At 36.8% G+C, this 14,138-nt stretch overlaps 1 protein-coding gene across 14 annotated transcripts in view; it reads right to left on the minus strand.

Annotated features, from left to right (window-relative positions):
* The window catches only part of EML5 (EMAP like 5), a 157,174-nt gene that overhangs the window by 104,289 nt on the left and 38,747 nt on the right, over positions 1-14,138 (minus strand). For all 14 annotated transcript variants that reach the window (XM_070469746.1, XM_020890576.2, XM_070469747.1 and 11 more), the window contains exons 4-7: positions 10,941-11,009; positions 9,872-10,057; positions 5,300-5,435; positions 3,534-3,735 (exon numbers count right to left, since the gene is read on the minus strand). In XM_070469746.1, coding sequence (XP_070325847.1) covers positions 3,534-3,735; positions 5,300-5,435; positions 9,872-10,057; positions 10,941-11,009 — 593 coding nt within the window. The remainder of the gene's footprint in view (positions 1-3,533; positions 3,736-5,299; positions 5,436-9,871; positions 10,058-10,940; positions 11,010-14,138) is intronic.

Consider the following 14,138-nt stretch of genomic DNA (forward strand, 5'->3'; position numbering starts at 1 on the left):
ACTCATAGAAAAGCAATGGTCAGAAAAATTAGAAAATTTAAAATCTCATTGTAGCAGAATTTCTTTACACATTCAAAAATTAAAATGAGGTTTTACTTAAAAAAAAAACCTACTAAGAAAGTAAAAAGAAACAAGTGGCTCACTTTTTAGACAAGCAAAGAAAGTTGCTTATTGGTAATGGATTAACTAAATCATTTTGGATTATTGCAGCTGAAGAAATCTGTCCAGAAAAAATAAATTTGTTTAAGACAATTAGCCTTTGAGTGAGAACAGTTGCTTACAGAGTTGAGGGTTTGGGAATAACACCAACAGTTAATTAAAAACAAGGCAAATACTTTTGAGTGGTTTGCCTAGAGTCTTGATAAGTCAACAAATATTATTCTCACTACTAAGTGGTTTATTTGAGGAGTCAATGCCAAGTCTGAAGTGATAAAGAATTAGCTTTTATGAATAGTTTGCACGAAATAACTACAGGCTAGAATATTTCAAAGACATTAGTGGGAAAGCAGTAATCCAATACAACGTCAAATAGAATCACATTGGGGTAAAAAATATGTAGGGGGAATGGCTTAGACAAATTTATAAAGCCTATAAAAATTTAAGTTGTTTAAAGCCTTATGATTATTCACTGTATTATTTTTTCACAATTTTGCACACAAACACACAACCTTGAATCATGTCTTTTGGAACCAACAGTGTTAACAGTGAACTTCATTTTCTCCAGTGGATTTAACCGTTGTTGGTTCTGAGTTTCTGTCAGGAACAGAAGCTAAAAATCCTGACTTGCTCTACAACACTTTCCAATAAAAACTTCCCCAATTTTGCTATTTGGGGAGACACTAGTTTGGGAAAGATCCTGGTGTTCTTACTTGTTGCAGGTAGTAATACATCTTTTCTTCTCTCAATCTTTGGTTTGACTGTCTTTTGGTTTGGCACCCACCAAGAGGTGAACCCAGTTTTCAGGTAACACAATTACTTTTCAGAGGACCAGCTGCCCATTTTTCATAGTTATGCAGCAGCCAGTAACAGCTGTCCTCCTAAAATGGAAGAAACTCCTAGCAAATCATGAGTAAAATGTAGCCCCACACCAAGTTTCCATGTGGACAGTGCTATTACATCTTCTATCTACATAAACCCAAGTAGCACAAAGATAGTAAGTGGCATGATTGATTAACATACCACTTAAAATATCGTAGTTACCTGGAAAGAATTAGGTTGCATCCCCACCTCACTTCTTACAATAAAGTAAATTTTACAAAGATTAGGAGTTAAACATAAAAAATAAACCCACTGGTATACTAGAAGAATATACTGGAAAACTTTTTAACTTTACGGAGGATTTCTCTATGCTAGAAAACTCAGAAGTCATAAAAGAAAATGTTGATAAATTCAGATGCAGAAAACAAAATAACAACGAAAACTTTTCCATGACAAAAGATATAAGCATAATAAAAAAGCAAGTAACAAGGTGGTGTAAAGTATTTGCAACTTACGTTCCAAAGGCTTAATATCCATAATATGTAAAGAGCTGCTAAAAATAAAGAAGAAAGCTATCTACAAAGCTATAAAAAAATGGCAAGAAATGTGAATAGGTCATAGAAAAGATTCTATGGAACCAAGTATTTTTTACTTAGTAAATATGAAAGAATTAAGCATTTTTCTGCTTTTCCTGTGTAAACTGTATCTAGGATAATCAAACAGTTAATGAGGAGAAATTCTTTTTATACAAACATGGTAGCTAAAAAAATGAATAATGAATGATAAAGTTAGAATACCACTACTTGAAACTCAATATTATAACAGATTTAGGTCACATATTCTCGACAGGGGTAATATTGCCCCTCAAAAGCTAAAAATTAGTTCTTAGGGGTGAAAATCTTAAATATTACAGTAGTATGTGCCTCTCTTAAGTGCTACAGTACAACTACATATATGTATATATACCTACACACATACATATTAATACATTCATACATACAATTTTTTGTGCTGCTAAAATTTCACAGGGAAGGAGTGCAATTAGGAGGGAAAATGTCTTAGAAGTCTCATTAGGAGAGGAACAATTTTTAAAAAGTTTGAGAAGTACTGATCTAGATAACAACCATCAATGGCTGCAAATATGGCAAAAAGGGGACTACATTATTACCATCAAACAAGGACACACATTACCACCTAGGAAATGTTCTGAGTGAAAATTCCTAACTGCATCTCATCAAACCCTAGATCTAACTATCAGTTTACAGAATACAGGGAAGAGGGAATGCGTTAAAATATACTATCGGTATTCAAATCCAGAATGTGGAGAACTCTAGAGGGCAAATATTAAGTTTCTTCAACAAATAAACTGTAAAGAGAAAAATAAAAAAGAGAAGAAAAGAAGCTATAGAATAAAAGAGATTTAAAGGACATATTAACAATTGCAATAAATGGACTTTATTATAAGTCTAATTCTAAGAAGCAAAAGGAATACAGTGATAACAGTATTGTGATAGTGTTTAGAGTTATCTTTTAGAGATACAAATGGAAATATTAATACAGATGAAATGGGGACAAAAGACAATATCAAAGTGGAAAAAGTATCTCAACTGATATCACTGATCAGTGCTTCCCAAACTTTAGTGTCTAGAAAGTCCTAAATTGGTGGATTTTTTTATACAAGGTCCTGTATAAGGCATGATAAATTTGCATTGCTTACTAGTTCCCTTGTAATGTTGATGCTGCTGGTCTAGGAATCACACTTTAAAAACCACTGTCATAGACAAAAGGCTAATTGCTGCTTTCATATACAGACAGGTATTAGATTAAAATAATTAGAAAAAGACCAATTAACTAAGAGAAAATATGCAAAGAGCTTGAACAAGTCAAAGAAAAGGAAATATAAATATGTCCTCTAAACATACAAAAACATACTCAAGATCCCTCAATATGAGAGTAAAGCATAATTTAAAACCATAACAAGGTAATTTTTCATGGTTTGGGGTGATTAGTGCTGGCAAGAGTGTGGGAAGAGTGTGGGAAGAGTGTGGGAGAAAAGGCTCTGTCACACGCTGATAGGTGTGTAAACTGTTACTGCCTCTGTGTAAGGCACTATCTATTAAAATTTAAAATGCACGTATCTTTTGAACACTAATAAGAATTTATCACAGAAATATTCTTATTTACATATGGACTAAACGGCAAAGGTACAATGATATTCACTTCAAGCACTGCATTTAGAAGTACAAAACTGGAAGAACCTAAACTTCCATCAAATGATAGTTTAACTGAATAAACTACAGCACATAGGGGAATAATATATAGCTGTTAAAAAGGGGGTATTTTATATGAAACAAATGCCAACTTTGGCTTGTAAGAGAAAAACCCAAATCTTATAATAGCTGTTAATTCTATACACTGTTGGCACTCGATGGTCACGTGTTATATCAAAAATGATAAAATTTAAAACTAAGGTTTGGTTTTTTTTTTTTTAAGTTTTTCTTCTGTTGCTCTAAGGACAAATTCCAGCCTATGCAATTACTCTGTGATTTGCTTACCTGACTGAACGATCATCACTTCCAGTCACGGCCAAAGGTTTAGTAGGATGGACGGCAAGTGCCCAGAGTTCACCTTCACAATGCCCTTGCATAATTAGGAAAGGTTTGTTTCTTTCATGAACCACAATTTCAAAAATTTCGCTGTCCTGTGTTCCAACTAGAATGTGGTCTCCTCGCCAACAAACACTCCTTACAGACAAACCTAGTCAAAATTGAATTGTATTTAAGATCAGTACTGTAATAAGAGAATGCTAATCTGCCTAAACCCCTATTAATTTTGTATCTTTTATACCTGAGATGTAAGATAAAAGGAATCTTGGACCCACACATTTTGTTCATTTATCCATCCTGTTTTCTATGTGAAGTATTTCTTTTTATACACTCAGTCTCTACTCATTCTTCAGGACATACACTCTTCTTCCCCATTAGACAACATCAGCCATAGTCCGATCACCTCCTCAGTCAGTCTTGTAACACAGAGTGCATCACCCACACAGTACTTATCCCGGGGCTACCCTCTTGTGTTGAGTCACTCAGCTGTGTTAGACTCTGCAGGCCCATGGGCTGCAGTGCATCAGGCTCCTTTGTCCATGGGGATTCTCCAGGTAAGAACACTGGAGTGGGGTAGCCATGCCCTCCTCCAGGAGATCTTCCCAACCCAGGGATGGAACCCAGGTCTCCCACATTGCAGGTGGATTCTTTACCATCTGAGCCACCAGGGAAGCCCATAACTACCTTCATAGAATTGTATTATTTTTCTCTTAGAATAATCTGATTTTTATGTGTCTATATTTCACCTCTTCAATGTGCTCATAAAATTATTAAGAAGAAAGATTTCTACTTTTTCTGTATACAATCCCTTTTGCAACCTCAGGAAAGTTGGTATTTCCCTCAGTTTCCTCATCTATATAGTGTGGTCAACAATGAGGTACTGTGTAACTTACAATGTTATGAGAATCAAATAAGAAAAAGTGTCGAAAAAAAAAGAAAAAGTGTCAAATTATTTTGTAAACTTTACAGTACAAAAATGCTCAGCAAAACTCATTAAAACAGTATAACAGCTAACATTTACTGGATGATCATTATGTACCAGACACTCCTCTAAAAATTTTACATATATTAGCTCATTTAACCCTCTGAGATATTTCTTCTTTTTCTCATTTTACAGATGATGGTATGCAGCCCAAGGTCACATGTCTAATAAGTGACTAAAATATGGCATAAACATAGACCTGTGTAACTTCCAATCCTACTCTTATAATACAACACTAGTGGGTAAAATGTTTACTTTTATAGTAAAGACTGTTTTATTACATCAAATTTTAAAAATCCTCCAAAGAAAAAATTATATCTTGGTTGCTGACAAATTTGGATGGAGGAAAAACACACATACATGCACATAAACAATCCTAAACAGAAGTTCCTCTAACTCTCAACACACTATTTTCAACAGTTTATTTGCTAAAGTTACATTTAGCATTCAAACAGTAAAATATTTCCAAAATTTAAGGTTACCAAAGTAAGTACTTCTCACATCTCTCTGTGGGTCCCATTATAGCTGGCATCAGACAAGAAAAGAATCTTTGTCAATCAGTAAACCTACACAGTCTTCAGGCAAAATTTCCTCATCATCAGAAGGATTTTTATTAACTGTATCCAGTATGGAGGAGCAAGCGTAAGCCTCATCTACATTTATGAAACATACTTTAGACTCCCTGAAAGAAAGAGACACCCTTGGTGTAGTGAGACCACCGCTTCCTCATTACCTTTGTACCCCTGGTCTGTCTCCCTGAGATCAATCACAGTGATTGGCTTAAAAGTCAAATCCCAAAGACGAATGCAGCCATCTCTGCCACCAGTAGCAAAGCCTTCTTCACAAGCATTCATGCTAAAAATTCCTGCCTAGAAGAGGGAATAAAATAATTTAACAGCATATGCTTTTAAATACACTACATGTGACAGCAGAAACTCACATAGAAATTTTTTGATATGGCATAAGAATAGTCAAATGCATCAGAAAATACAGATGGTAATTCAGAAATAAATCTATGTATATACAGGAACTCATATACGACCAAAGTGGTATTTAATGATATAAGAGAAAATTAAGTTAAACCTATACCATATACAAAAATGAATCAGACAAAACCAAAACATACAGACAAAATTCCAACTGTAAAAAATAAAACAAATATGTTAGAAAGAGTCAGAAGAACACTTATGTAACTTTAGGCTGTTGAAAGAACTTTATAAGTATGGCAGTTACCCACAAGTCATAAAGGAAAATTTTTAAATTTTTCATATGACAAAAGATATCACAGTAAAAACAAATGGACTGGGGAAATATTTGCAATGTGTATGACTGTCAAAATGTGTATGTGTCTGTGTATGTCAATGTGTATGACTAACACACAAATAAACAAAATAAAATCCAACAACAACAATAAAAAGAAGAGCAAAGGATAAGCAAAGTCGATTAATAGAAAAGGAAATTCAAGTACAGTTGACCCTTGAACAATGTAGGAGTTTTGTGGAGTCAAAAATTCTAGTATAACTTAGAAGTTAACCTCCATATCAAGATTTCTCCATATCTGCAGTTCCACAGTATCTGTGGATTTAACCAACCACAAACTGTGTAGTACTACAAAGCTATGGTTTTACCAGTAGTCATGTGTGGATGTGAGAACTGGACCATAAAGAAAGCTGAGAGCCAAAGAATCAGTGCTTTCAAATTGTAGTGTTGGAGAAGACTCTTTACAGTCCTCTGGACTACAAGGAGATCAAACAGTCAATCCTAAAGGAAATCAATCCTGAATGTGCACTGGAAGGACAGATGCTGAAGCTGAAACTCCAATACTTTGGTCACCTATGCGAAGAGCCGACTCACTGGAAAAGACCCTGATGCTGGGAGAGATTGAAGGCAGGAGAGGGTGACCGAGGATGTGATGGTTGGATAGCATCATCAACTCAATGGACATGAGTTTGAGCAAACTCTGGGAGATAACACACAACAGAGCATAAGCGTGCACGCATGTGCACACACACACACACGCAGTATTTACTATTGAAAATAATTCCCATACAAGTGGACCCTTGAGGTTCAAACCTATGTTGTTTAAGGGTCAACTGTAATCAGTAAATATAAGAAATTTCACAAATAGATGGGAAAGAAAATTAAAACAAATAGTTAATATTTTTCACCCAGAAGATAAGCAACAATTTACAATAGTGATCACGTCCTGGGCTGATGAGTATGAGGAACAAACTGATGATACAAAATGTGAAATGCCACAACTTTTGCTAGAATCTGCTATTTCTGGTCTTCAGACATTTTGCTGAAAGCAACTCCTAGTCTAAGCAGTTCTTAAGTATACTTAACACGAAATGTATTATATACTTAAAAGTGATTCATATTAATATGTGTGTGTGCGCTCAGTCATGTCTGACCTCATTGCAACTCTATGGACTGTAGTCCACCAGACTCTTCTGTCCATGGGATTTCCCAAGCAAGAATACTGGAGCGGGTTGCCATTTCTTTCTCCAGGGGCTCTTTCCGATCCTGCGACTGAACTCACGTCTCTAGTATATCCTGCACTGGCAGGTGGATTCTTTACCACTATACCACCTGGGAAGCTCTCATTTTTATACGTTTAATAGCTTTTCTACTTGAGATGTTCCTGATAACAATATGGCAGCTCTATGCTCTCCAGCTCCCTTCACTATGTGAGAGACCCAACCGCTAAAATGACCAAATCAAAAAACACTAAAAGGTTTTCTTTTAAAAAAATTTTATCTTCTATTGGGGTATAGCTGATTAACAATGCTGTGACAGTTTCAGATGAAGAGCAAAGGGACATGCATCCCTCCTCCCCAAGCTCCCCTCCCATCCAGGTTGCCACATGGCATTAGGCAGAGTTCCACGTGCTATACAGTAGGTCCTTGTTGGTTACCCATTTTAAACACAGCAGTGTGTGCATGTCCTTCCCAAACTCCCTATCTCCTCTCTCATTCTTCCCCCTGGCAACTGTAAGTTCATTCTCTATGTCTGTGAGATTCTTTCTGAAAAAACACTTAAAGGTTTTAACAACAGATCTTTTTTTCCTGGTTTGGTAACTTATTATATGAAAATCATGAAGTACAAACATGCCTTTGTCATTTACTTAATCAATGATGTTAAAATTAAAAAGTTAATATTACTCTAGAACTATCCCCAAATTTCCCACTGGTAAATTAGCTAAAAAAGCTCTAGTTTTACTCTAACGTGGTTAATCTAGAATCAGTTCAGTTCAGTTGCTCAGTCATGTCCGACTCTTTGTGACCCCATGAACTGCAGCACACCAGGTCTCCCTGTCCATCACCAACTCCCGGAGTTCACCCAAACCCATGTCCATCGAGTTGGTGATGCCATCCAACCATCTCATTCCTCTGTCGTCCCCTTCTCCTCCTGCCCTCAATCTTTCCCAGCATCAGGGTCTTTTCCAATGAGTCAGCTCTTCACATCAGGTGGTCAAAGTATTGGAGTTTCAGCTTCAACATCAATCCTTCCAATGAATACTCAGGACTGATCTCTTTTAGGATGGACTGGTTGGATCTCCTTGCAGTCCAAGGGACTCTCAAGAGTCTTCTCCAACACCACAGTTAAAAGGCATTAATTCTTCAGCACTCACCTTTCTTTATAGTCCACTCTCACACCCATACATGACTACTGGAAAAACAATAACCTTGACTAGATGGACCTTTGCTGGCAAAGTAATGTCTCTGCTTTTTAATATGCTGTCTAGGTTGGTCATAACTTTCCTTCCAAGGAGTAAACGGCTTTTAATTTCATGGCTGAAATTACCATCTGCAGTGATTTTGGAGCCCAGAAAAATAAAGTCAGCCATTGTTTCCACTGTTTCCCCATCTATATGCCATGAAGTGATGGGACCAGATGGCATAATCTTAGTTTTCTGAATGCTGAGCTTTAAGCCAACTTTTTCACTCTCCTCTTTCACTTTTATCAAGAGGCTCTTCAGTTCCTCTTCGCTTTCTGCCATAAGGGTGGTGTCACCTGCATATCTGAGGTTATTGATATTTCTCCTGGCAATCTTGATTCCAGCTTGTGCTTCCTCCAGCCCAGCATTTCTCATGATGTACTCTGCATATAAGTTAAATAAGCAGGGTGACAATATACAGCCTTGACAGACTCCTTTTCCTATTTGGAACCAGTCTGTTGTTCCATGTCCAGTTCTAACTGTTGCTTCCTGACCTGCCTACAGGTTTCTCAAGAGGCAGGTCAGGTGGTCTGGTATTCAGAATTTTCCACAGTTTACTGTGATCCACACAGGCAAAGGCTTTGGCATAGTCAATAAAGCAGAAATAGATGTTTTTCTGGAACTCTCTTGCTTTTTTGATGATCCAGTGGATGTTGGCAATTTGATCTCTGGTTCCTCTGCCTTTTCTAAAACCAGCTTGAACATCTGGAAGTTCACGCACGGTTCACGTATTGCTGAAGCCTGGCTTGGAGAATTTTAAGCATTACTTTATTAGTGTGTGAGATGAGTGCAACTGTGTGGTAGTTGGAACATTCTTTGTCATTGCCTTTCTTTGGGATTGGAATGCAAACTGACCTTTTCCTGTCCTGTGGCCACTGCTGAATTTTCCAAATTTGCTGGCATATTGAGTGCAGCACTTTCACAGCATCATCTTTTAGGATTTGAAATAGCTCATCTGGAATTTCATCACCTCCACTGGCTTGTTCATAGTGATGCTTCCTAAAGCCCACTTGACTTCACATTCCAGGATGTCTGGCTCTAGGTGAGTGGTCATGCCATCATGATTATCTGGGTCATGAAGATCTTTTTTGTACAGTTCTCCTGTGTATTCTTGCCACCTCTTCTTAATTAGGTCCCTACTATTTCTGTCCTTTATTGAGCCCATCTTTGCATGAAATGTTCCCTTGGTATCTCTAATTTTCTTGAAGAAATCTCTAGTCTTTCCCATTCTATTGTTTTCCTCTATTTCTTTGCATTGATAGCTGAGGAAGGCTTTCTTATCTCTCCTTGCTATTCTTTGGAACTAATACTTCTAGGTTAAATTTAAGAAGCTTTTTCCAATAATGAAAAAGACACCATACTAAAACAATGGTTTGAACAAAATACTAATTATACTAATTTAATTGCATAATGTTTCTTCATTGAAATCTTGAAAACAAATAGACAAATTAATTCAATTGTAATAGCAGTTTTCAAGTAACTGAATTGATTAGAATGTCTGTTATATTATGGAACTTTTCATTCTAAGACAAGGAGGTAAGTAATTTATACCTAAAAGTGTTCAAAATATTTAAATATACTTACAGTATGAGCTCCTTGTATTGTTCGTATAAGATTGATTCCTTTCCAAACATATATATCCCCATTGAGTGCGCCAGAATACGTTAATTCATCCCTCGCACAGGCCAGGCACAAGATGGTCTGAAGGTCACCAGTCTTCCCAAAGACCCCTCGTTTTGGAGTCAGAGCATTTCCACATAAACTCCAGAACTAAAAAGTACATAGTATAATCAAATTACCAAAGAAGGCTCATAATACAAATATTTGCAGTACTTTGATACCATATTAGAGCAGGAGACAAGAAATTACCCATGAAATTCCTTTATGACTCAATAGGATTCAATGTTCACATCCTTATCCAGTGCTGTCATTAGCTACATTATAGCAGATAAACCACTGGTTTCAATCCTTACTGTAAGAATAAAGTGGGCTGAACTGGAATAGGTTTTAAAATATGCTATTTCCCTTAGTTTTCTGGGAGGAAAAAACTACATAAACTTAGATTAAAAAGTTGGGAATAGGTTAGCAATGAAAGCAAAGCTAATGTTCATTTCTTCAGTCACCTTCGTAGTTCAAATGCTCAAGAGCCACATCTATCCAGTGGTTACTCTACAGGAGAGCACCGAGTTGGATTCTAGAACAATGGTTCTTAACTCCTGCTGAGCATCAGAATCATTTGAGTACCTGGGCTTCCCTCTCCAGAGGGTCTCTCTCAGTACATCTCAGAGGGGGTTCAGGTATACTATGCTTTAATTTCCCCCAGGTGATTTTAATATGCTGCCAAAGTTGATAATCACTGACTTAGAAGAAAATAACAGACTGAAACTGGGACTTACTGAAAGAAGAGAACAGGCTATACTTATGCACAGAAATCATGAAGCTTTTAAATTTAAATATCATTAAGTTTCATTGATGAGAGCATTCATTAGCTATTTGAATGGATAAGTCATAGTTTTTTGTCCTTTGAGGCCACTGATTTTAAACATATATATATGTGTGTATGTGTGTATATATAAACTGCAGTGTGATGTGTCTCTGCTTAGCAGCAGAGAATAAGTAACCATGACTATTGTAAGTAAGACTCTTCTAGTACCTTGATATGTTTTACACCACAGCTGACAAGTTTATTTGGCTGGTACAAATCCCAAGAAATATCAAATATCTGTTAAAAAAAAAAAATCAGATTCATGGTTAAGACACTTATTTTGAGAATCATTTAAGAATCCTGTCCAAAAGCCAAAATAGCCCAAAAGTCCACATATCAGAAAACAATATTCCTCATTAAATAAAAATCAGAATTTTACATTTTTATCAGAAATAAAAAAAAATACTATCAGAAATAAAGTATCAAAATGATAAGGAACAAAAACTATTTCTTAGTTTCTATGAACCATATGAAACAACTACTGGAGCAAAAATTAACACCTCTATTTTTAATTAAAAAAATTTTTTTGGTCTATAAATAACAAGAATGATTCAACAGAACTAGGGCATGAGGCAGATACCTGCATAAATTCTACAGAGGAAAGATAATGAACAGAACATACACTTAACACTTTTGCAGCTAGAAATAAAAATAAGAGAACATTTTTGCAGCTTTCTATCACACAAAACTACTTACATAAAGGAGCCAAATATTTATTTCACAGTAAAAATTCTGTTTCCAGTTTTCTACATTGTTTACATTTTCGTTACTGTATAAATTTTGGAAATTCCCCAGATTTAATTTCTAAGACTCCATAAGTTATAAACAAATCTTTGCTACAAAATCAAACAAGAAAAAACCCAGATGAAATAAAATATGCATTAGAAATATGAACTTTAACAATAAATAAAACCTCGAATAGCCAAAGTGACCTTGAGAAAGAAGAATGGAACTGGAGGAATCAACCTGCCTGACTTCAGACTCTACTACAAAGCCACAGTCATCAAGACAGTATGGTACTGGCACAAAGACAGAAATATAGATCAATGGAACAGAATAGAAAGCCCAGAGATAAATCCACGAACCTATGGTCACCTTATCTTCGACAAAGGAGGCAAGGATATACAATGGAAAAAAGACAACCTCTTTAACAAGTGGTGCTGGGAAAACTGGTCAACCACCTGTAAAAGAATGAAACTAGAACACTTTCTAACACCATACACAAAAATAAACTCAAAATGGATTAAAGATCTAAATGTAAGACCAGAAACTATAAAACTCCTAGAGGAGAACATAGGCAAAACACTCTCCAACATAAATCACAGCAGGATCCTCTATGACCCACATCCCAAAAGTTTAGAAACAAAAGCAAAAATAAACAAATGGGACCTAATGAAACTTAAAAGCTTTTGCACAACAAAGGAAACTATAAGCAAGGTGAAAAGACAGCCCTCAGATTGGGAGAAAATAATAGCAAATGAAGCAACAGACAAAGGATTAATCTCAAAAATATACAAGCAACTCCTCCAGCTCAACTCCAGAAAAATAAATGACCCAATCAAAAAATGGGCCAAAGAACTAAACAGACATTTCTCCAAAGAAGACATACAGATGGCAAAAAAACACATGAAAAGATGCTCAACATCACTCATTATCAGAGAAATGCAAATCAAAACCACAATGAGGTACCATTACATGCCAGTCAGGATGGCTGCTATCCAAAAGTCTACAAGCAATAAATGCTGGAGAGGGTGTGGAGAAAAGGGAACCCTCTTACACTGTTGGTGGGAATGCAGTACAGCCACTATGGAAAACAGTGTGGAGATTTCTTAAAAAGCTGGAAATATAACTGCCATATGACCCAGCAATCCCACTTCTGTGCATACACACCAAGGAAACCAGATCTGAAAGAGACACGTGCACCCCAATGCTCATCACAGCACTGTTTATAATAGCCAGGACATGTAAGCAACCTAGATGCCCATCAGCAGACGAATGGATGAGGTACATATACACCATGGAATATTACTCAGCCATTAAAAAGAATTCATTTGAATCAGTTCTAATGAGATGGATGAAACTGGAGCCCATTATACAGAGTGAAGTAAGCCAGAAAGATAAACACCAATACAGTATATTAACGTATATATATGGAATTTAGAAAGATGGTAACGATAACCCTATATGCAAAACAGAAAAAGAGACTCAGATGTATAAAACAGACTTGTGGACTCTGGGAGAAGGCGAGGGTGGGATGTTTCAAGACAACAGCATCAAGACATGTATATTATCTAGGGTGAAACAGATCACCAGCCCAGGTTGGATGCATGAGACAAGTGCTCGGGCCTGGTGCACTGGGAAGACCCAGAGGGATCGGGTGGAGAGGGAAGTGGGAGGGGGGAGCGGGATGGGGAATACATGTAAATCCATGGCTAATTCATTTCAATGTATGACAAAAACCATTGCAATGTTGTAAAGTAATTAGCCTCCAACTAATAAAAATAAATGGGGAAAAAAAACAATAAATAAAAGAAAATTTAATATTTGAAAAAAAATGTTATAGCAGAAAAAACAATTCTGCTCTGTTGTGGTCCTTTAATGGACCGGAACCTGGTGGTACGGAGTCTACGATAAGAAAGTGAAAAAGAGAAAGAGGCTGATATTCCCTGGTTTACGCAGAGGACCAATAAAGCCCTTGACACAGGACTTGCATCGCTCACAATGCACCAGGTGCCCCCTCAAGGGGGTGAAGGCACGAATTGCCTTCTCTAGAGGGTCTTAGAAGCCCGGGCAGGAAAGTGAGCACGACGGGTCTCTACGCTTCAGAGAATCAGCCAGAAGAAGGAGACAGAGAGAAACAAAAAGGACACGGAGACCTAAGCTTTGATGGAACAAAGGTGCTTTAATGATTTTTCTATGAGTATATTCCGGCTGCAGTACGAGAAACTTCTTTCGGGAATGATAGAGTTCAGCAAACCAAATGTACTGCAACGGTTACCAAGGGAACAAGGAGTAATGTTAGTCACAAGGCCAGGAGACAATCCATATCTCAAGAAAGGGGAAGGGGACTAAGCAGTTTTGTCTTAAAGAGAATGTTTACTAAAGGAGACCCAAGCCTGCCTCACACAATGACCTCAGTCCCTGGGAGCAGCGTGCTGTTCCGCTTGAAGAGGGACGAAGGACTCATGAGAGACAGCACGCAGGAATCCTCCCGTCAGACACTCCCTGACACTGCTCTACGGTAGTCTTCACCATGCTTTCTTTGACAACTGCCTGCATAATCACCTAATATGCTTACTACTTCTAAAAATTTACAAAGTGATAGTTTTTAGTGACAATGAAGAAATAACACATCTTAAAAATAAA

Source organism: Odocoileus virginianus, chromosome 6 (genome assembly GCF_023699985.2).
Source record: "Odocoileus virginianus isolate 20LAN1187 ecotype Illinois chromosome 6, Ovbor_1.2, whole genome shotgun sequence".
Taxonomy (NCBI): Eukaryota; Metazoa; Chordata; class Mammalia; order Artiodactyla; family Cervidae; genus Odocoileus; species Odocoileus virginianus.